Source organism: Pelmatolapia mariae, linkage group LG7 (genome assembly GCF_036321145.2).
Source record: "Pelmatolapia mariae isolate MD_Pm_ZW linkage group LG7, Pm_UMD_F_2, whole genome shotgun sequence".
NCBI classification, from domain to species: domain Eukaryota; kingdom Metazoa; phylum Chordata; class Actinopteri; order Cichliformes; family Cichlidae; genus Pelmatolapia; species Pelmatolapia mariae.
The window spans coordinates 24085338-24109476 of record NC_086233.1 but is presented as its reverse complement, the minus strand read 5'-3'; the positions used below and the strand labels follow the sequence as shown (position 1 = coordinate 24109476).

Below are 24139 nucleotides of genomic sequence, written 5' to 3'. Positions count from 1 at the left end.
TTTTCCACCCTTTCTCTCTGCCTGACACTCACAGGCACAGGAAAAAAGAGACTCTGTTTAGTGGAGAGCCATGTCTCACGGATGTGTGCATTCACAACCCCTCAGCAGCTCTTTGCTGTTGGCCTCCGGAGCTGTGCAGCAGATTTAGACATAGCTGGCAGATGTCAGTAATCTCTGAACAGTGCTTACATCACTTTTATTGCCCCGAAGAGCTACAAGTTACTTTGCTGAAAGTAAATGTGTCACGGGAGACTCAGAGGCACACCTGCCATCATTTACGGAGTCTGGTCTGTGTCATACACTGAGTCAGTTGAAGCTATGATTGTGTTGTGGCTAGTGTAGTGAGCGCTCTGCCTTTTGTTAGTCGTACTTAGCATGTGACAGTGCTATAGTTTTTCCTGGACGCTGGTATGGGTAGATCCATCTAAGCTGGGCATTTGACACTTCCTGCTGTTGAACTAGTGGGAAACATGAGGAATGCACAGCTCCAGAGAAATGTGTCAGTCAATTCAAACCACTGTTGTCATTTCCTCATTCTTTCTGCCCCCCTCTTTCCCACTGTTTCCCCCTCCTTTTGTTACTATGAGAGCTCACACAATGGCACTTTCATTACGTTCAACTGGCTGCTTTTAGTGTTACTGATAACCTAAAGGTATTATCTAGCAGTGGTGAAAGTAAACACCTCGTTTGTCTTTTCCCCTTCTAAATCAGCTTTAAAATGATTAACTTAAAAGATAACTTGATGTTGAGAGATGAAAAACACGTGCATTTGGATACATGTAAATTTTATAGGTTAATACAGAGTTTTATGTACAAAGCTGGTACATTTCATTCAATAATCCACTGAATCAATCGACAAAATCCCTCCCTCAGGCTTCACACCCTCTTCGCTTGCATGTGCTGACACTTTCTGAGTTTTGCTCTTTCACAACGTTAAGAGACATTAACAAGGCCAGCACAGGATGAGTACGCAGAATCCCTTTTCTGCCTAAACGTGGCTGTACAGGTTTTGAGTGTTAAGAGTGTGCTGAGTGATTGATGAAGTGTACTCGCCCTTCTGTAATCACTGATCAGTCACCGCACCAGTCATGCCATCATCATGTTTTTTTGTTGTTGTTTTTTTAATGTTGATTCCAAAAAAGTCCAGCATGATAGCAAGGGATAGAAAACCTAATAAAACTCAATTTAAATAAAAATACTTCATGCTTCTCTTTGGTAGACAGTGGTAAAAATGTAAGCTTTTAATGTGGATGTAATGCTTTCATTTATATTACTTATGTTACTTTTCAATCTTGATTTCATTAAGTGGATACTACATAAACAGCAGTAGCTGTGCTACACAGCAGGTAAACACACTGATTGTGTGATGCACCCAAAATTTTAATGAATGGAAGGTTGAATCAAGCCAAGAAGTGGAACCAAATAAAATTAACTTCTACAAGAGAGAACACAATCTGTGCATCAGCACCTTTTACCATCACAATAACAAATTACGCAAAAGGGAGAAAAAAAAGCCTGGAGAGGCTCCAGGAATGCTTCTGGAAGTCCCTGCCTGACCAGGCGAGGACTCTTATTTATTTTTTTTTTTTTTAATGATTAAAATGAAAACTTTCAAACCATATGGTTTTGATTTGTGGTCAGTTGTCATTTGGTCATGTGAGTCATCTTTGTGGGAATGTTTTGGCTTTTTTATGGGCAGATGGTTTTGGGTAGATTTAGAGTCCTCTCGCTGATGTTGTGATGTTGATGCTGTGAGGAGAATAAGATGACTATCTTATCTGACAACGATTACATAAGACAGGAAGTGGAAAGGAATTCACAATAGTTAGTGATTACAAGGGAAAAAAATGAGCAAAGTATACATGCATCATAATTACTGGTTAACATTCTTTTGCTCCTTCAACTACACAGAGGCAGAGTTGTTTAAACTTAAATGCTATGTGAATAGCATTAATTTGAGTGCATAATAATCATACTTTTCTTACTGGTATTTTTTTTTCTGCGTCTTTGCAGCTGACTGATGGAGGCAAGGCCGCCAAAGCCAAGATGAGTGTTGGAGACATCATTCTGTCGATTAATGGGATTTCCACAGACAGCATGAATCACCTCGAGGCCCAGAACAAGATTAAGGCCTGCACAGGCCATCTCAGCCTCACTCTACAGAGGTAACTGCATGAAAATCACATCACTCACACATCTTGGGACTTCTTCAGGACAACCTATGAATTTCACTTACTTATGTGACTAGACAGACTTCCCTGGGACTCCTGTCAACATTTAGATTTTTATTAATATGCTGTCATAGCTGGTTTAACACAGCTTCAAAAGCACTATGAAGTGATTTTTCCTACTTGTGTGTATTGAAGCAAGTTAAAAGTATTTTGACAAAAGTTATAGTAAATATTTTAAGGTACTTTTTGTAGGACAGAAAGACTGACAACTGCAATAAGAAGCTTGATTTTTATAACTTTACTTTATTTGTGCTTTATTTAATTAGACATTTTTATTATTTAAAGCAGACGAAGTCTTGCTGTGCTAATTAAAACAGTTCAGTGTTTTTGCACTGAGCTGCAGTAAAATCAGTGGAAATTGGTTTTATTGGCATAATATTTTATTATATTTTTTTTATTTAATCATGTAAAAGCCTTATTTATAGTCAACTATAGCATATAATAAATCCTTTTATAGACTAACTTGGCCTTGAATGCATTGGTATAAACATAAAATAATATACCCAAATAAATAATAATCAATCATTTAAAAAAGTATTGTTTTATGCCTGGTTCATTACAGAAAAGTTTGTAATCAATAGTCTACAGATGTTGTTTTGTTTTTCTGGCTGGTGTAACGTATGGCACCAAATCTGCAGGAGGCATCCAGCTTTGTATCTGATCATGCTGAGTTCGACTGTTTTTCCACTAATTTCATTAGGAAAGTATAAAATTCTGAGACCCACGAGGATATAAAAGTGTAGTGTTAGTGTTTATTTTGTTTGCTTGTTTGCTTTTTTACCAATATTTTTATTGATTTGTCTCATAAGCTAGCAAAAGAAACAGATGAATACAATATGATCCACAAACTGATAGTTTCCATTCCACACATGGCAAAACACATGACAGTGAAAAAGAAATGCTTAAAAATCACTTAAAAAAGCAGCTTTCACGTAGTTCAAAAAGAGTCCACAAATCTTTGAAAACTTCAATTTTCTTGACATTCAGCAACTATTTTCTTTCTTTTTTCCCTCCATATACTTCTTCATTTCTAATGGGTTATCAGTCAGAATGCATGCTGAGGCAGGACGGACACACTATAGACATATTTCCCTGCACAACACATGTTAATCATGCTCTGTTCTCATAGCTGAGAGCAAACAAGCCTAACTCTATGGGAAAACACCCATAAACACACATTTGGATGTACTGATGTTTAGAGGAATAAACTTATAAATAGAGAAAAATGTGGATTTTCTGCCAAATGCTTGGCAACCATATCGCCACATCAGTGAGAAAAAGTGGCCTCTATCAGTTTCCTGACTGAACAGTCAAATTTGCTGTTTATCTTAATGGGAGCCATTCAGTTAATCTTCTGGAAGGGGAATGGAGTTGACCAGGGAAAGAATAAAATCCCAGGTTTTATGAAACTACTATGCTAATATAGAAGTGTAGGAACAGCATTAAAATCAATTTGAATTGTAGTAAATATCTCAATGTACTTATTGAACACAGAGAATTGCATTTAAAATATACAATACAATTTAATGTAGATAGTTAAGTATATTTATTGTAATGATCAAGATATTAGTAAATATATTAGATATCATCAGATATTTTTGTATCCAGTTTGTGATACAATAGGGAAAAAGAGGAGGGATTAAAATTAGCAATAGTGAAACTCTGTACTATTTTTATTGGCGAGTCTTTTGTCTGAATGAGGTGAAGTGGTGAATCTAACAGTGTATACGAATCCAGCGAAGAGCGACTTTACTGTCACATAAACAAAGAGAGCCAAAGCAAGCACGCACACTTTCCAAGCTATAAAATTTGTTGACAGAAAACTTAAGCCTGGTTTGCTTGTACTGTCATTCCATCACCACATCAAGGGAGAAAGGAGCCTCTGTGCTTTAATCGTGGGAAAACTGTCTGAAAATAACCCCGTCCTGCAGCTGTATGTAATCTAGTGCGGGTAATGGATGCGCAATGAAACATCAAACATTGCCATTTCAGAGTATGCGTAAATTCACTCAATAAACAACAAAAGCCTTCTTGTTGCAAATATTACATTACTGCAGTATTTTGTTTATGGCTTCATTTTCATATGCTGCTCTGAAATTTTATTATTGCTTATCTTGTTGAGTGACAGAGTATTTGAAATACTCTGTGCTTAAATACATTATTTATAGTGTACAGGGTGCATTATATTGGTTTGTATAAAAACTCTTAAGAATACTACAGTACATAACCTGATTAGTACTTTTATGCTGCTGTTTTCTGAAATACTTCAAACCCAGTGTGCATAACTGACACTTGGTGTGAAGCTTTACCATCTCCAATTATGTGCTATGATTTGATTGACTGTTTTGATCCTTGCTGATAAGACTGTTTGTGCCATAGCAACATTACAAGACTAGCAAGAGATGATTAATATGGCAGTTAAAAGATTCCTATATTATGTCACTCTGAAAAATGTGAGCTATGAAAAACAGTTCACTTAGAAGATATGTGACCATCCAAATAGCATCATTCATCTGACAACATTTAACAGTGCATTTTCTAGACGGCATATATGTATTGATTTTCTATCAGGAGTTTGATATGAAAGAATATTATGGTCATTAATATCAAAGTCTAAAAAAATGACACTTTAAGTACGTTTAATCTTGCATGAAAATGGCTGTAAAGTAAATTAATATCAGAACGCAATGATGTACAAATCTTATGAATCTGTATTTTACTCAAAGTAGAACACAGAAAATGAATGACATATTTAAACTGAGAAAATGTAACATTTTTAAGTTTCAAGTTTGAATTTAATGGCATCACAAAAGTTGTGACACAACCAAATTTACCACTGTGTAGCATTTCGTCGTCTTTTAAAAGTCTGGAGACCAGTTGCTGGATTTTTGAGAAAGGAACGTTGTCTCATTCTTGTCTGATAGTCCCGGGTTGTCTTTGTCATATTTTTTTGTTTCGTGATGTTTCAATTGGTTTCAGTTGGTGAAAGGTCTGGATTGCAGGCAGACACCCAGCACCCAAGTTCTTGTACTACGAAGCCGAGCCATAAAGCCAGTAGATGGAATATGTGGTTTAGCACTGTCTTTCTGAAATATGCAAGGCCTTTCCTGAACAAGATGTCTGGGAACATGTGATGCTCTAAAACCTGTATATACCTTTCAGTACTGATGGTGCCTTCCCAGATTTCCAAACTGCCAACTCCACATGTACTATACGTGCTAGAAATAATGAGATTTTTAAATCCTTTGCAATGCTATGTTGAAAAAATATATTATTGTGTAATCAACAATTTGTATACAGTTTTTTGCATTTTGATAAAGTTCTGCCGATATATGGCCATCAAATTCAAACCTAACTAGTATATGACCTTTACTGGTACATTTTCTCAGTGGTACATTTTATATCTTTTCTGTTTTGTGAAGAAAATACTGGTTTATGAAATGTAAAAATCATTTATTGTCCATTCTTCTTTTATTTACATTTAACAGTCTCCCAACCTTTTTGTATAGCTTCCAATGTGGAAAAAATAGGCGATCACTGAAGTGAATCTACATAAGGGCCCGGAGGAATTTGAAGTCAAATTGCACGACTTGCTTGTACCACACAGACACTGATTTCAATGCATTAATGTTATTTTATTGTTGCTAGGTGAGGATAAACATGTTATCATCAGAAAGGAAATGAACCTTGGAAGTGCCCTTCCTATCCTGTTGTTGCGTTATACAGTAAGTCATAACAAATGACTAGATGAGGGTGAGCTATCATAGAGTTTCTGGCAAATGGATAAAACCGGTTTTATTTTCCAAGACTGTAGTATAAGAAAAGGAATTTAAGCATCTCTGTTTGCGCATTGTCAGAATGTCATTAATCCGAGTGGAATATATATTATTTAGTTTTGCGGTTTCGTGTTTTGCATTGGAATCACAGCCAGGAAGACTCGGTATAATTATATTTAGTTTGGCTGTTTTTGTGGTGAATCCAGTCACTTCTATGGTTTAGTTTTACCGGCATGCACATTTACACACAAGACAGCATTTGCTGAAAATGGTTATTTTTAATGACCTCAAAACACTGGCTGTCTAAATGTTTCAGACTGAGATCTTCCACATCTTCCACATCATCTTTGTTGATGTGCACAGAGTCAACATGAAGAGTGGGCTTGAGTGAATTTTATCCTTTTTTTTGTTCCAGTTTCATGGAAATCTTGTTGCTGACCAGCTAACATTGGCAGCTGTGGAAAGAAGTCTTAGGAAAGTATGATAATTGATGTTTATTTATTGTCACTGAAATATGCAACACAGTGTAATAAAACACCATTTCCGAAAGCTTGTGGCAGGGTGCACCTGGTTCCAAAACCTCAAAGATAATACAGATCAGCACAGCCAGCCCCTGTGAACCACTCTTTTTGGATTTTCTTTTCCACATTTAACACTAACAGCGTGAGAATCCTTTTGAAAGGTGTTAATTGTGCAACTGCTATATTAATGATCCGATACAGAATGTTTGCTGCCCAGAAGAACCGATCATTGTGCTTTTGATTGTTTTCAAAAAGTCAAAAGAAACCAATAAATGGGAGGGAGAAAGTAGAAAATTGCAAAAATATCCTCTTCTAACCAGAATCCTATGAATTTGGCATCACTTTTTCTATCATTAGATTTGTATCTGCAGCCTGTGCTTTAGCTGCAGTCTATGTTTTTAGCTAAACAGTAGTCACCTGCTAGGCTGCTCTGGAGTCTGTCTGCAGACACATCTATATATAGCCAATGTACACCCAACCTGTCTTATGCTGTTTATATCACAGGGAGATACAGAACAATCCAATGCAGTCCAAAGCCCTCACTTACTGCTGGCTTAGTCAGATGTGGTGTGGTGGTTGGAAGAAACGTAAGAAAGGATGAGGGTTTATTAAATTGCTTGGACACTGCTTTCAAAAAATACATTAACTAGAATCTGTTTATTCTGTTGTGGGTTCAGTGATTCATCCTTAAGGAAAATTCATTTTCCAGCATAAATCAACCTGGTCTGGATGTGACTTGGGTTTGCTGAATATAATCAAACTGAAATCTGAATATCTTGTTATGATGCTGTAGTTCACTTTTTTTACATATTGCAATTTTCTTGCCAAGACAAGCACACGCGATCAGTGAGTATCACTTTCACGTGTGGAGGAGCTGTAATATTCAGAGTGATGCACGTGCAAATGACTGGTATGAATGTCCTCTATCAATCTAACACACGTGACAGCTGATACGGACAAGAGCGCAGGGTTCTGGCTTGGCAAATATACACACACCGGACGTGCAGAGACAGGAGATTACTATGTTAGTTAGTATCCAGGCAACTGACTGCAGCTTCAGACTGTCTAGTTACATGCTGATAAGCTTTACCTCAGTGAGTAGCATGTGTGTGTCACCTATTTAAACCTCCGTCCCCACTCTTGAACTGTCTGTTGTAACATTCACTATTTCCTCTTCAGAGATGCTCATTCATATTGAAATATGAAGGGGGGGAGGGCGCATGGACAGACAGGAAAAGCATTGTGCCAAACACATGCCGAGTTTTGCCATTGACCGGATAGGCTGGCTGCATAAAAACACAAATACAAAAAAATGTTTTTTCCACCACATCCCCTAATGTCTCATATCTGTTGAACTTAGTTGTTTTCTTTCCCTTTTTGTTTTTGTTCATCTTCTTTCTTCCATGTCTGAGAAAACACATTGTGATTTCCACATCAGCTACAAAGTTCCAACAGTTTTGCACAAGTTAAACATAACAGGGCAGACTTTGTTCAGCAGAGGTTTTGGAATAATGTAACCTTTTGTATGCATGAATTATACTCAGCCCTATCTTCCCATGTGTCATATCTGAGCTTTAATCAGACAGATGTTTCTATAGAATCTTTCCAACATCAGAAAATGCGTGTGAAACGCGTATGGGGAAAATTAACGGCCACTCCTATGTGAGCAGTTTTTCCTCTCCATCAAAAAGTGGATATGCGGGTCTGCAGGCTGGTAAGGCACATGTCTGTGTTGAGAAAGCTGTGTCTATTAGTCTCTCCATCATTCAGTCAAATGCCATATGCCAGACTGTTTCTCTTGGCCCTCAAAGAGACGCAGGCAGAGTGGAAATACGTCACATTGCTTTGCCCTCAGGCTTATTCCTCCTGTTGCCTCCTCATTCTCGTGTTCTGGATCTGTGGGTGTGTGTGTGTTGGTGTGTGACAGAGTGGGCACAGTGAGAACTCTATGTTGATGAAAACCATGCTCGGCTTTTTTTCTTTTTTTCCTCTGAAGAAATCTTTTTGGTGTCTAATTTAGAAGTCAACCAGATGTAATATTTATTATTCATCATTTCATTTGGTGCATAATCTAGAATTTTGTGCACATAACACGTAAATCTTTGCCTGTGACACACGATTAGACAAATACTAAAGGTGGAACTATGTCTTCATGAGTATATACAGTAATACAAGTAGTGGTGCTTTGATACAAAAGGAAAACAGTCCAGTAATCTTATATAATATATGAAATAATAGTTAGTTTCCATAAATTACAATGAGAGAATACTTCTCAACAGAAACCAGCTTCATAATGAAAAGTAGAACAACACAGATAGTTGTCACGACACCTTTGACACTCTTAGGTCTGAATATCTAGTTAAACTGAGCTTAACCAACACATACAGCTGGACTTTGAACCTTAAATACACACTTGTGGGCCCGTTGTGTTACGCAGTGTTTGTCTCTTTGTCGTAGGAGAACAAAAGCAGGTCCAGCTAGGATAGCAGAGGGGCTGAGCGGAGCAGATGTTCACGGGACCACCCTGTCAAGTGTTTGTTCAGTTTGCTCTGGGAAAAGGCTGACAGAGTGAATCCGCCCAGCTGCCCCAGTCTGCGACACTGATATCGGATACATACTGCCTCATTTTAGGCTGGTTTCTGTTTTTCATGGACTGTGCTGTTTGATCTTTAGACCTTTTGCTGTTTTCCTTGGCACAGTGTGATGTTTCCTTCATAAGCAACTATAGCCTAATGGTGCAATGGAATAGTACACTGGAAAATAAGCATACTGTATATTAACTGTTAAGTGGAAAACCGTCAATGCAAGTAAGGGCACAGATGACATCAACATCTGGTTGAAGGGTGGGGCTCTTTAATAACCTGGTTTTGGCTCAGTTATTGCACTTCAGCACAGTCAGAAAGGAAATGCGTGAATTTGTTGACTGTTTTCCTTATAAGGGATGGCAGCGAAAGGAAGCGAGCCAGGGGACATACCGTAGCTCCTGGTCCGGAACCAGCCTTGCTGACTCACTGTCTGTCTTTTTTTGTTTTTTTGTTTTATCTTAACGAGGCATAAGAGGCACATTGTCTTCATGTTCAGACCAAATATAGGACACATTGTTATCGAATGCCTCTGTCTGTATTTGAATCTTAAGAGATCACTAAGCGTGTTTTGTGCTTGTCATTATTTATATATGCTGTTACAGTGGTGGTGGCTCAAGGTAAATGTAGCCAAGCATCCAATTATGAAATTAAGAAGAAGGATATGTACAAGTAATCACTTTAGACTGCTCTAAGTGTCTTTGTATGATGTCAGTGAGAGCATATATCCCTCATATGATGATCGCAGCCATACATCTCTGGTTTATGACAGGCAGCCAATCACAAGAAAGTAATAGAAAGATGCATAAAACAGTTTCTTTTAGACAGAGAATGAGCTGAGGGGCTGCAGCAAGGCTCAGCATAAGATCAGTAAAGACTATTGTGAATTGTAAAACATGCAAGGTTAGTGAAGTAGACTCTAAAAATGTATATGCGTAAAGAAAAGACTTAATACGGTCCACTTTTAAGGCCTTAAATTTACCTAACAAGGGCTTACAATTGGTTAGTTTTGTTTGACGCTAAGAACTGTGCTGGTTATGATACTTGTGAATACGTGATGCAGATTTCAATGTTTTCCTGAACATCTCGAGAAAAACAGATTAGTCTCTTCTCCCACAGCAGCTAAAACTATGGCAGCTGCTTTGGTCATAAGTACAAATCAAATCTATCCCACACTTCCACACCAGGGTGCACAAGAAAACATGCTTTAAATTACTGTGAGTTCACACATACTGCAGGTTGTGCTTGTTGCAACACTTACACGATTTGTTGTTAATCACTTATGAAAGAATACTGTGTTGAATATTTCCTTCTCTCCAGGCTGCTATTTCTTTGTATCTGTTAGAATACATAAAAAGTACGTTTAGGTGCCAAAGACATTATATTATCACACATTGTGATTATTATCATTAATACCTTTACTCTGAATTGGTGCAAGGTGATTTTTGTTTTTAAAGAATATAGTTTGGGTTTTGAAGAGTTTACAACTTGGGCAGTAAATTACAAAACTTTTTTTAAATTAAATTTTCCATGCAGCCATTAAGTTTCTACATTTAGGTCTGTATAACAGTCTGTGTAAGCCTTTGTTTAATTAAATTCCCCTTGTTATAGTTATTTGTTTCTCTGCATTAAATCTATTCAGCAGGTACACTGCAACCGCAAACTGTTCTCAAACCATGCGATGAAACATGACGTAATCTTATGTGCACTTCCCTAGAAATGTAACAACACACCACATCAACACAGTCTGTTACAGGTATAAATGCTTGCAATGGCGTCAGCCACTTGCGTAAGCTGCATTATAGGCTCTACGTAGAGAAACTCTAAATTAGGGTTTGGCAGTGGCGGTCATATTCAGGCTTGTAAATCGGGCTGTTTTTAGTGAACTGTATGGTTGAGAGTTGTACATGAGATGTCTATACCGAGTGTGCATTTTGCATTAAATTGAAGCATGTGGATAAAGTGCATATGTCTGTCCTTTGAAGTGATTCTCTTTTCCCACCATGGCCTTTGTTGAAATTGATATTGATTATGCTTTTTACATGCTTTTTTTAATTGCAAAATGATGCTGCAAAGATGTTTAATGAGCGCTGATTAAATAGTCTTCTTTCTGTCTTTTCAGGCCCTCTGCTGCCCCTCCTAAAGATGGAGTGCCTAAGGTATGAAGGAAAATATTTTCTATAAAAAATAGATTAGCTTAAGCTATTTTCATCTCTATTTATTTATGAAATAGTATAGGTTTACATGCAAGTAAGCATCCTCGCTGTGCCCTTCTGAGATTATGTTGAACCACAGTTTTGGTTTGGCATGTGCAATGGCCCAGAGCACCATTTTTAACCTATATGGCACAAACAAAGTGTGTGAAAACACAGTTTATTTACATGTTGTGCTGTGCTGTTGGGAATGCTGGTTTAGAGTACACGCATGGGATGTTTTGTTGTGAACTTGTTTGTGCATGTTGTTTGTCTTCACTTTCATGCAGGATGAACCTCAAGAAATCATTAAGCCCGTTCCAATCACTCACCCTTCCCCAAGCACCACATACACCAAGCCAATAAGTCAGGCCACTCCTGCATACAACAAGACCGCTCGTCCATTTGGCGGCAGCAGCAGTGGGGCTTCCTCCTCACCGGCTGCTCCTAAAGTCGCTTCTATACCCTCTGAGTCATCCGCTTTTACACCAGCTGCCCCTTCCCAACTGCCGCAACCTCCGTTTCCGCTGAGGTCGAGCCAAGCTGCCACAGACTCGGCTCCAGCCAGTTCAGTTCCCAAACCCAGCCCTGGTCGCTCCACCTTCACGTCCTCATCCACCTCTTCCTCCTCATCCAACTCCTCCTCTCCTGCCAGAATGACAACCACCTCCTCCCATCCTAACGTCCCACAGCCCTCTGTCTATAACACACCTATTAACCTTTACTCCAATGCCAATGCTTGTGAGGTGGCTATCGGACAGAGGCGAGGTCTTTTGGAGAGCCAGGGAGTGTCAGAGCATGTTAATGGGTATGTACCATTTATCAATCTAAAACGAACTAAAGATGGAAACTGGTCTATGTTAAGCTGATATAAGCGCAAACTATTATTTAAGAATATAAACACAATATGTGCTTCAGTAAACCACAGACATCGTAGCGTCTCAAAATTCCTAAAATATTGCCTTAAATGAATATGAAATATCCTAATCTGATTTTCCGCTCTTACCTCACTGGCAGTGGGAGCCCGTTTACACTTTACAGCTGTCGAACAGATACTCTACCTACACTGCAGTACTTGCATTAACATTTGTTTTTAATTAGCTTAAATCCTTGCAGCTATGTACTTCTAAAGACCACAGACGAAGCAGTTTGGCTGGATTGGTCTTCATCAGCAGGTTTTTGGATCAGTAGCCGGGCTACAGTAGCCTGATCTAGGTTTACCACTCATTATTTTTTTCTGTCAAGCGAAAAAATACGTCATAGCGATGTGATTTATGTTACCAGAGTGCACTGTTGAACTATACATTGGTGAATTTATTTTTTAGTATATAAACTATGGAAAATAACAGACATTGAGCGCCATGATACTGAAGTACAAAATCCTTTACATGTAAAACTACTTTCTCGTCAGTCTTTTCTTTGCCTGCAATCTTGGACTGTCGGCCTCTAGAGGGTGTGTGTGTGTGTGTGTGTGTGTGTGTGTGTGTGTGTGTGTGTGTGTGTGTGTGTGTGTGTGTGTGCTAACCTGCATGTCTTCTTGTTGTGGTTTCTGTGGTTTCCTCAATGCACATTCTCTCAGAAGGGTGTTCTGAACTATACTTGTTCTTTCCAACTGGTCTATTTATGTTCCTTATGGGCTTCAATTATTTTCCATTTACCCTTTCTTTACCCACAGGAGGAAGAAGAGACAGATACCAAGTTAGTGCAGTGAATGATAAAGTAGCTTTCTAACCATGTGGAATGTGATTATAGCCTTTACATCTCTCTACTTTATGATTACCGAAGGCATGCTGCTTGCACCTCTTTGACCTAATCCTCACAAACCTTATGTTTCTATTCATTAACTCACGATACTTGCTTATTTCAAGGTCCGAGGAACTGTGAAACCCTGTAAATAACCAATCTCTGATTCTAACCCCCACACGACACCCAGCAGGAGGTCACTTCATACTGTTAATTATTATTTTTTTAGTAGCATCAGGCTCTGTGCTGGTTAATACCGTGTTTACACCCAGTGAAGTCTGGCCTGTCATCACACTGGGCCTCTTAAGTCACTCAGCTCTGCATCTGTCTGGCTCCATCTGCTACTGTGTTTATTCAAGGCCAATCAAATCACAGCCAGTGTATTGTGTTTTGGTTGAGAATAGCCTGTTTTGTGCGCTTTTTGATCACACCGTGTCTCCTCTCTCTTGAAACAAACACACAGTGGAGCAGCTTGCATAAACTTGGGCTTTTGACATTCAATCGACTCAAAGCTTAGACCAGTACTCGAACACTACACTTATTGTATTCCAGAGTACGGTAAAATTAGTTTGGGTGGAATAGACGAGCCCTTAATTCGAGAGCACATCACTCCCATCTTGTGGTGAATTGTGGTCATTGTCGCTGTCGTTTCTCAGTCACTCCCTGCTGTTAACATGCAGTCCGTGTGTTGAATTAAACTGTTTTTGGCTTCTCTTAACTCATGTCATCAAGCATTAGACATTAAGCAGAGTTTTTAAGGACATTTCATAGATTTTATTCACTGGCTGACTTTTACTCCAATAGTGAAATGTAGAAAAATCTGGGCAGTGTCACATATAAGCAGTATAATGTCATACTAAATATTTGGAGCTTTATGAGGCTTTAACTTTGAGATCATTTCTGTCCTTGTTCCTTTTCTCCTCTGTACATTCTCATTGCTCGCCTGCAGAACTTCACCTCCAGCTAGACCTCGGAGGTAAAAATCAAATAGCTTTTAGGTCACATTGTGAAACCTGCATCTACAAGCTGCACCTTCTATTGATACTGACTCAGTACTGAGCTTTTTGCACATGTGTGCACAGCGTGTGTGTCGGTTGCCGTGATGGCAAGAGTGTTACACCTCAAGTGTGCATTTAAAATTCTTTGACTGTGTTCAATATTTGAACTTGTACTAAATTCATTATTTGTGTTATGTCGGGCAGTTATTATCCTCCTTGATGCATGTTTAAAGCACAAAAGTTTATCACGTCCTTAATATGATTTCTTCGTATTTGTTTAATTATAAAGGAAAGCCGCTGTGCAGCCTGAGAATCATTCATCCCCACTAAGTGATGCCAGCAAGAAGCGTCTGATTGAGGACACAGAGGACTGGCACCCACGGACAGGCACCTCCCAGTCACGCTCCTTCCGTATCCTGGCCCAGATGACTGGCACTGAGAACGGTGTGTACCAAAATAAAATGCTGAAACTAGCTGGACATTATTTCAGGAGCCAAGAAATACTGTAAGGACCAGTTCAGTATTAAATTCCAGTTTCTAAACCACTGCTTGTAATTGCAATGTAATTAATTATATTATATTTATATTATATAGTATATTTCTACTTTCTTTAAATCTGACTTCTAGTATAATATTTCAAATAACAGCATTTTTATACTCAGACTTCTATTGCTGGTGTAGATTATAGTGATTTTGCAGCTTCCTCAAATAATAGAAAAAAGCTTTCATCACCATATGATTGATTTATTATTTCATATTACAGTTTTGACTGTAAGTGACATTTGATGTTACATGAGCAGGCTGTGGTTTGGGCTTTTCCTCCAGCTCTAAGGGTAGTGTGTGCAAGTGTTTGTGGATCAGTTCAGATGCATGATGACATTTACAGTGGCTCACTTCAGTGAAGTAAGATCAGATGTCTTTTCCTCTAATTTTGTCAGGCACACTTACCAGACTGGTGTGAAACACATGTGATGTATTCTGTCTGGTGTGTCTGCAGCTGAGCAATTGGAGAATAGTTCAGGAAGTCTTATCACAAAATGAGCCTAAAATAGGTTTGAGTAGAGGTAAAGCTACAACCTGTAGAAAGCTGACCGTAAAACCTTTTCTGGCCTTGTCTTCCTTCAGAAGCCGATAAGCTTTATGTCCACAGCCCCTAAATTATAAAAGCATGTGTCTTCATACATGTTCACTGACTATTTACTCCACATTCAGCTTCATTTTCATTGGTGTTTTTGGTTATTTTCTGTTGCAGAACAAACCCCAGACAACAGTGGAAAGAAGTAAGTACTGTAATCTTATTTGGTGTATGTTTGAGGGTTTTTTCCCCCCCTCTGTCTGGCTTCATTCTTCTCACTGTCTGGGTGTCTGCGTTTTGAGTACTTCTGCAGAAAGAAATGCATCTGCTTTGGCAGTTGTACTGTTATAAGAAGTTCTTGATCGCAGAGGTTTTGGATTCAGAATTGGCCCTCAGAATAATTGTATAAGCATACGGACGAGCCTGTGATTTAAAGTAAATCACTGATTTCCTGATCTTAACGCTCGAATTATTCTTAATTTGGAGAAGCCAATTTCAAAGCTCTCGGGGGGGAAGATGGGTGAGTGGAGACAGCCACGGGCTTAGCCTAGGCCGTGATTTCTACGGCTTTTCTCATGTTGAAGTTGAGTTAATCCGCAGTAAACACAGTCTGCCCGCTGTACCAGAACCCCAACCAACCAGTGTGTCATTCACTCTGCGCGTTGTGGGTTGTTAAATGGTACGTGGGTAAAAGCAGCTCTGCCAAGAGGAGATTCTTGCTCTCCTTCTGTTAGTGACATTTAATTCAGAGAACTTCTCTTAAGGGAGAAGTGACTATTACACATCTCCTTTGTTTAATAAATAAAAGTTTATAAAGAGTAGGTTTTTGCACTTCTTTTCTATACTTCCTTAATTCATGCCTTTGCTTCCTTGCTTGCATGTGTTATCTTTACTTAACTTACTTAACCTTTCAACCTTTCCCTGTTCTCTTCTTTTCTTTAATCCTTTCTCACGGGGCAAATCAGATTGAACAAGTTGGACCCAGAAGTTATAGGACACAAGTACAACAAGCTGAGAGACTGGCATCATGGCGTTTCAGCACGAGTGCTAAATGTGTAGTAGAAAAGGGTTTGTTTTGCTTAATGCTCTATTTAATTTTGACCATTATTAAATTTACATTGTCGGCCTTTGCGCAGCAGCATAGTTGCACCCATCATTTGGCAAACTCTTTTAAAATGTCCAATTCTAAAGTAACACAAAAACAAACGATGTTGCAAAAATTGTTTTAAAGTATATTTTTTTCTGGTGACATGTAATGTGTTTGATTGCAAATGAAGCACAACATGATTCTGTAGTGTATAGTATGTGTTTCTGTAGTGAATTGTTCATATCTGAGCCTCCACTCTTAATCTTATTCTTTATCATTCTGAGCATTTTCTGTGTCTTTTTCTTGTATTTTCTATACTAACCAAAGTGATATTTGTCCACCTTGTATGATTTTACCTCAATAAACTTCTTTCTGTATTGCTCTTGATCATTTCCCACTGTTTTATTCTTTTATTCTTCTGTGATGGAAAAAGTCACTTTGCCAGTAAGAAATTTCCAGTTTTTGAATGTGTGTGATGTGAAAGAATTTTCTGTACATGAAGAATTTAAATTAAAATTTCCAGTCATGTAATAAAAACTCCACAATTCTGCACCTTGTGGGGCATTAGTTTAAGCACAGTCCCACCAAAGCGTTTCAGTTAGGTTGAGGTCTGGACTTTGATGGGGCCATTGCAGCACACGCGTTCTTTTCTTTTTCAGACATTATGTTATAGATTTCCTGCTGAGCTTGTGATCATTCAATTAGCTTTAGCTGTTGGACATATGGCCTCACATTTGACTCTAAAATACTTTGGTATTCAGAGGAATGCAAACAAACCATATTTGTGCTAACACAAATGCTAAATGCTCCAAACCAGTAAAATGACAAAACTCATGCTGCTCACACTCTGATCAATTAATCAGTTGGAAGTAGCTACACACCCTCTTAATTCCTATGGAAGCAGTAAGGATGTACTTTGTTTTCCACAGAACTGTATTACATTACATTATTCCAAATAGCATCCAGTTTGAAACAGTTAACTATTTGTCACTAGAAGAACTTCTCGGTGTATTTTTGCTTGGATTGTTTTTTTTATGAGTTACTGGTCATTCAAACAGTAACGCATTACAGACAGCATAAGACAGAAAAAGCACATTGGATGAGATCAAAACTACAAATAAACATAAAACCTCAAGTCTATTGTAACACACAGACCTAGTTGTTTGATAAGATTCAGTGTGATCTGGCTGAAAAATAATCCAGATGTACAAATTGTTAACCTGTTGGAGCAAAGCTGGTCTGCCGAGTGATCGCTAACTGGGATCCCTTGCCGTCTGTCACTGTCTCTCCAACGGTTGCAAGTTTTCTTACATCAAGGGAGACGTGGTTAAAATGGTTCCATACACACATTTATTTTCAGTTCAAAGAAGACGGTTGATTATGCAAATGTGAGCCAGTGACTCATCATACTGCTAGTCATTAAAGCTTAAGGTGAAAACATGGTTCAAGTCTAACTATAGGTTAGGGCCAAACAAGTAGTAGTTATGGGTTTATACTGCATCAAAAAGTCAATGTAATGTCCTCTGAAGTCATGGAGAAATTGCTGTGCACACATGCGTGCGTGTGTGTGTGTTGCTGAATTATGACATATGTATATCTGTTTTTAGTGAGTCTGTTGAGAAAACCAATCCCACTGTGCACACCTCACCTGCAGCGAAAACATACTCCAAACCTGCAGTGGCACCCACAAATGGCAAGGTTGTCCCTGCTTCCTCATTTAAAAGTCCTGCAGCCCAGAACAAAGCCCCCTATCAGCCTGGAGCTCCATCAGGTAGAGTAACATCCTGTACAGAAATCCTCCCCTTTTCTCTTCCTACTTCTGCTGTTTACAGCCACTTACACGGTTTTGCTTCTGCCTTGAACATAGATCACGTGATGTAGTTGTTGCTTCTAGCCTACAGATGGCAGCACCCATTCATCTTACCTGACACCAAGCTATTTAAGATTATGAGCTCCATAAAAGCCAGAGTTATTCAGTTAATGTGCTTAGATTATTGGCTTTTCCTAAGATCCCCTTAGCCAAATAGATTGTGAAAGTGAGGTTTTATAGGTTTTATTCTTTAAAAGCTGCTCTTTAAATACAGAATACCCTGGCATGAAAACTTTAGGAAGTAAAGCAAATTTTCTTTTGTTGAAAGGAATCAGCCTGTGATCATTATTATCAATCAAGCTGTATGATAAAAGCATGCTCTTGCACATGAACAGATGCACTGTGCATCCAAAAGTATTTCCCTGGAAGCCTTTAAAAACATCTGCTTAAAGGTGCCTCAGAGAGAGAGAGAGAGCAGGAGGCGACACAGTTAGGTCTTTGTTGTCTGTTATTTATCAGATTAACAAGTGCCTGAGTTCAAGTAAACAAGCACATATCTGTGAAAGGGGAGTATGTGGAATGTGCCATGCATCATTCAGATTTACAGTGTTTATAGGTTTAATTTATCATTTTCACAATTTAAATTGCAGCACATCATCATCATCACATCAGAATCATTTTTCATTGTGTTTGGATTAAAAGCTTTTCTATGCCTGTTTTCTAAAGCTGTGAGGAGGGCAGAGATAAAATCACAGCCACAAAAACAGACTGAGGTGAAAGAGCTGCTGCCTAAAAGGCAAATAGCATTTGCTACACGAGAAAACATTTTCCCCAGCTTTAAAAGTCTCAGTGTCCTTTGTGTTTAAAGACCTAAAAATCGCTTCCAGTAAGAATCAGTTTCTGTTAAAAACCGTTCTGTTTTTCCAGGTGTCTTGGAATTTGTTTGCCTCAGTAGGAAAATCACAGTTGGGTGGCTCTGTCCAAGCCTGATCTGTCATGGTTCAGGCACTGAAGTCATTAAATAATTCCCATTCCTCATCCGACCACACACACTCCTAATCTCTTCTTTTCTATTAACTGCATCTAGTAACTACTAGTTGTTTGTTTTCATTTTGAAACATAAACCAGGACTTTATCTTTTTTTTTTTTTTTTTTTTTTTTTTTCCTTCAGTCGTCTGACCCATAGCTTTTTCTCATTTAGGTTTTCCTAAGGGTGGAGCACTTCCTTCATTTGGCAAAATCACCAATCCTGCTCCAAAAGGACCAGACCGTCCCACCCCGCGGCCACATCCCGAGGACCTCAACTCTCTGGTACAGCGTGCTGAGCACATCCCAGCTGGTACGCGCACCCCGATGTGCTGCAAGTGCAACAATATCATCAGGTACGTCAGAAAAACTGCATTCGCCAAAGGAGCTTTGGAACAGTAAAACATTCTTCATCAGCTACATTTACATTTAAATAAGTCTAAAGGTCTGTACAGCCTACAGCTTATTATGCAGAATGTTTATATAAAACTCCTCAAGTGGTGCTTTGCTTATGTTTATGATCTGTGCTCAATCCCACCAGGGGACCATTCCTTGTGGCCATGGGTATGGCATGGCACCCTGAGGAGTTCAACTGTGCTCACTGCCGCTCCTCCCTGGCAGACCATGGATTTGTGGAGGAGGGGAACCAGGTGTACTGTGTGCAGTGCTATGAGCAGTTTTTTGCTCCCACCTGCGCCCGCTGCCAACAGAAGATTCTGGGGGTGGGTTAAAGTGTCTTTGTCTGCTTTAACTAGAAACTCATATTACCCTCCACTCTATTCCAGGAAATGAAGCAAACACTGATCAAATCCACTGAAGTGTGTGTGATTGCACATTTAAAAATATACAGCACATACTGTGTGTTGACATATATTCAAAAAAGAGCTGTAATATGATTGTAACACATATACATATGTAAGCTGTAGCTAACTTTCCTTAATATTGTTAACTGTGTACAATCATGTGTTTATAGCAGGCGCTGCTGTCCATCTGCTAACACTGAAATAGTCACTTTATTTTAATTCATTTTGTCGTGATAAATACAAAAATGATTCTCATTCAAAAGTGTTTAATTTGATATATTTTCTCCACAGGAGATCATGAATGCCCTGAAACAGACCTGGCACGTGTCCTGTTTCGTCTGCTCGGCCTGCCACCTCCCAATCAGAGGCAACACGTTTCACATGGAGGACGGACAGCCATACTGTGAAAAAGGTTAAACTATGTTTTGTAAAGAAAATAAAGACAATGTCTTGTTCAAACAGACTAACATTTGGTCAATTTGCTGTTCACTCAGACTACTACAACCTGTTTGGGACCAACTGTCATGGCTGCGACTTTCCCATTGAGGCTGGGGACAAGTTCTTGGAGGCTCTAGGATTCACCTGGCACGACACCTGTTTTGTGTGCGCGGTATGTTCAGGAGATGAATTCTCTGTGCAACAAGAGCTGGAAATCCACATAAGTAAATACTGCCAATGTTGCATTAAGTAAACCAAATATATTATGTTTGTTTCTCTCTACAGGTGTGCTCTACTAACCTTGAGGGTCAGGCATTCTTCTCCAAGAAAGACAAACCTTTGTGCAAGAAACACGCCCACACCGTCAACATCTGAGCTGACCTTCTGTGAATATACATAAGAGAGAGAGGGGGCATCAGTTTGCAGCAAGTTATATTTCAAGCAAATGTTAAATATGTTCTTGATTTAAACAAAAATAAATAAATAAACTGGATTACTGGCATTCTTTAATAATAATAATATTTGGTCATAGATTCCACTGTAAGCTTCATTCTGTGCTCTAGTATTGGTATTAGCTATTATCATTAGTTATTTCACATAACTTTTAGTAGAATATGCAAGAGTAAATTCAGTGCACTGTTGACTTCTTTGTCAGTTCCGGATCTACACTGATGCATTTTTAATACCCATGTTGTGGTGGTGGTGTGCTGAAGATGAGAAAAAATTAGTTTACAGGGTTTAAAAATTAAGCTTATTTAACTTTAAATAATAATAAAAACAAAGTATATTTTAGACAGGGATCACTCAGTCTGGCAAAACAATGGGAAATATTATTAATAGTAATTTTTAGTAAAATCTTTAAATGATGTGCTGTTTAGTTATCACAATGAAATGAAAACACCAGGCAGTAACCTATTAAAATGTGCAATTTATATATTGTGCGTGTATTTTATTATTGATGCATCTAGGAGTATTTTTGAAAAGACTTCCTAATGTCAAGTGAATAAAGTGGGGACATCCAGCTGTTTCTGTTCATGTTGTAAAGTCTATACTTCAGTAGTTAAATGTTTGAATGAGCATCCTTCCAGTGGTATTGAACCAGCTCCTGGCATTAAAATGCATTTTATTTTTCCTATTTTGTGCTAAACCATTCAATCACAGTTTTGTGGGATTTTCAGGTTACCAAAAAACAATTTTAAAATATATTTTCAAAAGTGGAGTTCTGCTGTCAGGTTTTGGTTTGTTTGTTTTGCACACTTTCTATGCATTCATTGAAATAAAACAGTCCAACATTGGCCGCCATGCATCATTTCAAAACCATGTTATTCAATTCTTTTGCACCGGACACTAGATCAAAACTGTTGTTGTTTATGCTCTGGTTATGAGACGTTAGATGGACAGAAAGCATTGAGACGAGTGTGTGATGTATCACTGCTTGATATGTGTCTGCTATAACTATTATTATGAGGGGAAGCTTAAGAGGCAGGCAGACGGGCACCATGCACTTAAACTTCAGTAAGAAATTTAAGTAGCTTACAAATGTCTATATAAGAATTAAAGAAACTATACTTGGTCTTCTGTCTTGTCTTGTAACTGCTATAGGCTATAAAGTGTGAGAGATTCAGGAATAACTGAAAACATATCCAGTGATATTCAAATAACTGCACCCTGCAGGAGCTCAGGTTATTGCCATTCTCCAAGACGTCAGAGGTGGGAGCTGTGGGACACGAGATTTAAGCAGCCTCCAAAAACTATCGGTAGCCTACACTTGGAAAACTCCAGACATAGAGGCACATGGGCACAAATAAAAGAGACCAGAGTAGATCTGAAATCAGGACCGGCTGGGATTTTATTGTGCAGCTTTAAGAAGAGACGGTAAGTATACTTTTGTTGTCTCTGTGGGAGCGCAGTTTCAGCTGCATTGGGAAGTACTCATGCAGTGGATGTCCAGACTTTCGTCAGTGAAACCCGGAGGGGTCCGTGATTTGTTTTCCGTGCTGCTGTTCAAATGAATTCAGCCGAAGTGCTTATTTGGCTCCCTACGAGGGGGGTTATTTAGTGGCAGCAGCTGCGGGCGATCTGCGCGACGCCGGACAGCGTTATTGGTGGAGTCTGTGACGGTGCTGATGATGCTTAAATTGATCGCGGCGGTACATCTTTGATGCCTGATCAGATGGACAATGGCCTCGGAGTTGCGTTATGATAAGAGACAGCTGTTTTAATCCACTGAGTAAAGTTGTTATCAAGGTCTGCCCTGTTAAATTCGACAATTTGGCCAATTTTGCGATAGATATTCAAAGTTGTTTTCATTGCATTGATTATGACGGTCATCTTCATCACCAGATAAGGTTAGCCCAGTAGTTCACTTATAATATATTATTGGCGCTTAATCTGACTTATTAAACTGATTACATATCAAAATCAAATTGGGTCAACTCCATCAGCTGATAAAGATCATATGATATAATCAAAGTCTATGTAATAATGTAATCACTGTGACTGATTTGATTTGCCACTGTTGTACTTATTGGTCAGCTGGGATGTAGATAATGCAGGGGGAATAAAATACATAAACAGTAAGATTTACACTGCCTCTATGACTAGAGGTAGATTGAAGGTATTAACAGTTCAATTCAATTTTACTTATATGCCACGAAATCACAACGACAGTTGCCTCAAGGTGCTTGATATTGTAATGTAAAGACCCTACAATCAGATAACCAGCTATGAGCAAGCACTTGGCGACAGTGGGAAGAAAAAACTCCCTTTCAACAGGAAGAAACCTCAGGCAGAACTAGGCTCAGGGAGGGGCGTCCATCTGTAGCTGAGGGGAGGAAAACAGGACCAGAGATGGGCAGTAACGCGTTACTTGTAACTCGTTACTTTACTCGTTACTTTTTTCAAGTATTACTGCGTTACTAAAACCGTGAGTTTTTTGCAAGAATGTCTCATGACAGTGACATAAGCCAGTGCGCTGTTTGTGGCAACAGCTGTGTGCAGATCAACAATGGATAATATATGGAGTGCGGGAGAGAGTATGAGCGTGCAGCATTTAAAGCGTGGAAGTACTGACCTTACTTTAAGTTTGATTCCATAAAAAGTGACAAAAATATTAGCGTCCGTTGTGCGTGGGAAGAAAACTTCTTTTTACAGCGAAAAAAACCCCCTAAACTTCCAAGCAAGCGCTGCGACACACCTGCACCAGGGCAAACCTCCGCCTACCCCACTCCTGCTTTACAGGTGAAAATAGAGCAACAGGACTGCTGGTCTTTGATTTTATTTATTTTCTGCTGTGTTTTACTTGCATCTATTTGAAAGAGTGAGTGTAAACACAAAAAAAATATTTTATTTTATGTGCTGGACTGTGCAGAAAATAGGTTTAAATGTTAAACACATTTCTTCCAGTCAGAGAATGTTACATATAATTAAATTTTTGCTTGATGCATAAAGTTAAAAGATTAAAACTAATAAAACAAGTTTTAAAAAGAGACTTTTCCATTTGATTACATTTTGTATGGTGGATTATGCAGAAAAAGTAGAATTGGGCTGAAAGATCTATTGCTTTATTACCTATTCAGGTTGTAAATCGTGTTTTTAAAAAGTAACTAAGTAACTAAGTAATTAATTACTTTTGAAAATAAGTAATCAGTAAAGTAACGGGATTACTTTTTTGGGGAAGTAATCAGTAATTAGTTACTGATTACTTTTTTCAAGTAACTTGACCAACACTGGACAGGACAAATGACGAGCTGTGGAAGAGAGTCAGAGATAAATAATGATTAAATGAAGAGTGCTGTATAAAGACCCAATGAGTGAAGAAGAAATACTCATGGGAATCCCCAGAAGCCTAGACCTAT

At 38.6% G+C, this 24139-nt stretch overlaps 2 protein-coding genes across 3 annotated transcripts in view; both read left to right on the top strand.

Annotated features, from left to right (window-relative positions):
* Positions 1–21577, top strand: part of pdlim5b (PDZ and LIM domain 5b) — a 33686-nt gene extending 12109 nt beyond the window's left edge. For both annotated transcript variants that reach the window (XM_063478530.1, XM_063478531.1), the window contains 11 exons: positions 2014–2165; positions 11233–11269; positions 11593–12110; positions 14333–14487; positions 15296–15323; positions 17813–17976; positions 19217–19397; positions 19583–19763; positions 20136–20256; positions 20339–20454; positions 20568–21577. In XM_063478530.1, the coding sequence (XP_063334600.1) occupies positions 2014–2165; positions 11233–11269; positions 11593–12110; positions 14333–14487; positions 15296–15323; positions 17813–17976; positions 19217–19397; positions 19583–19763; positions 20136–20256; positions 20339–20454; positions 20568–20657 (1743 nt within the window). In that variant the 3' untranslated portion in view covers positions 20658–21577. The remainder of the gene's footprint in view (positions 1–2013; positions 2166–11232; positions 11270–11592; positions 12111–14332; positions 14488–15295; positions 15324–17812; positions 17977–19216; positions 19398–19582; positions 19764–20135; positions 20257–20338; positions 20455–20567) is intronic.
* Positions 21578–22060: 483 nt separating this feature from the next.
* Positions 22061–24139, top strand: part of bmpr1bb (bone morphogenetic protein receptor, type IBb) — a 58378-nt gene continuing 56299 nt past the window's right edge. Inside the window, exon 1 of the mRNA XM_063478528.1 lies at positions 22061–22157. The gene's annotated coding sequence lies outside the window, so the exon portion shown is untranslated. The remainder of the gene's footprint in view (positions 22158–24139) is intronic.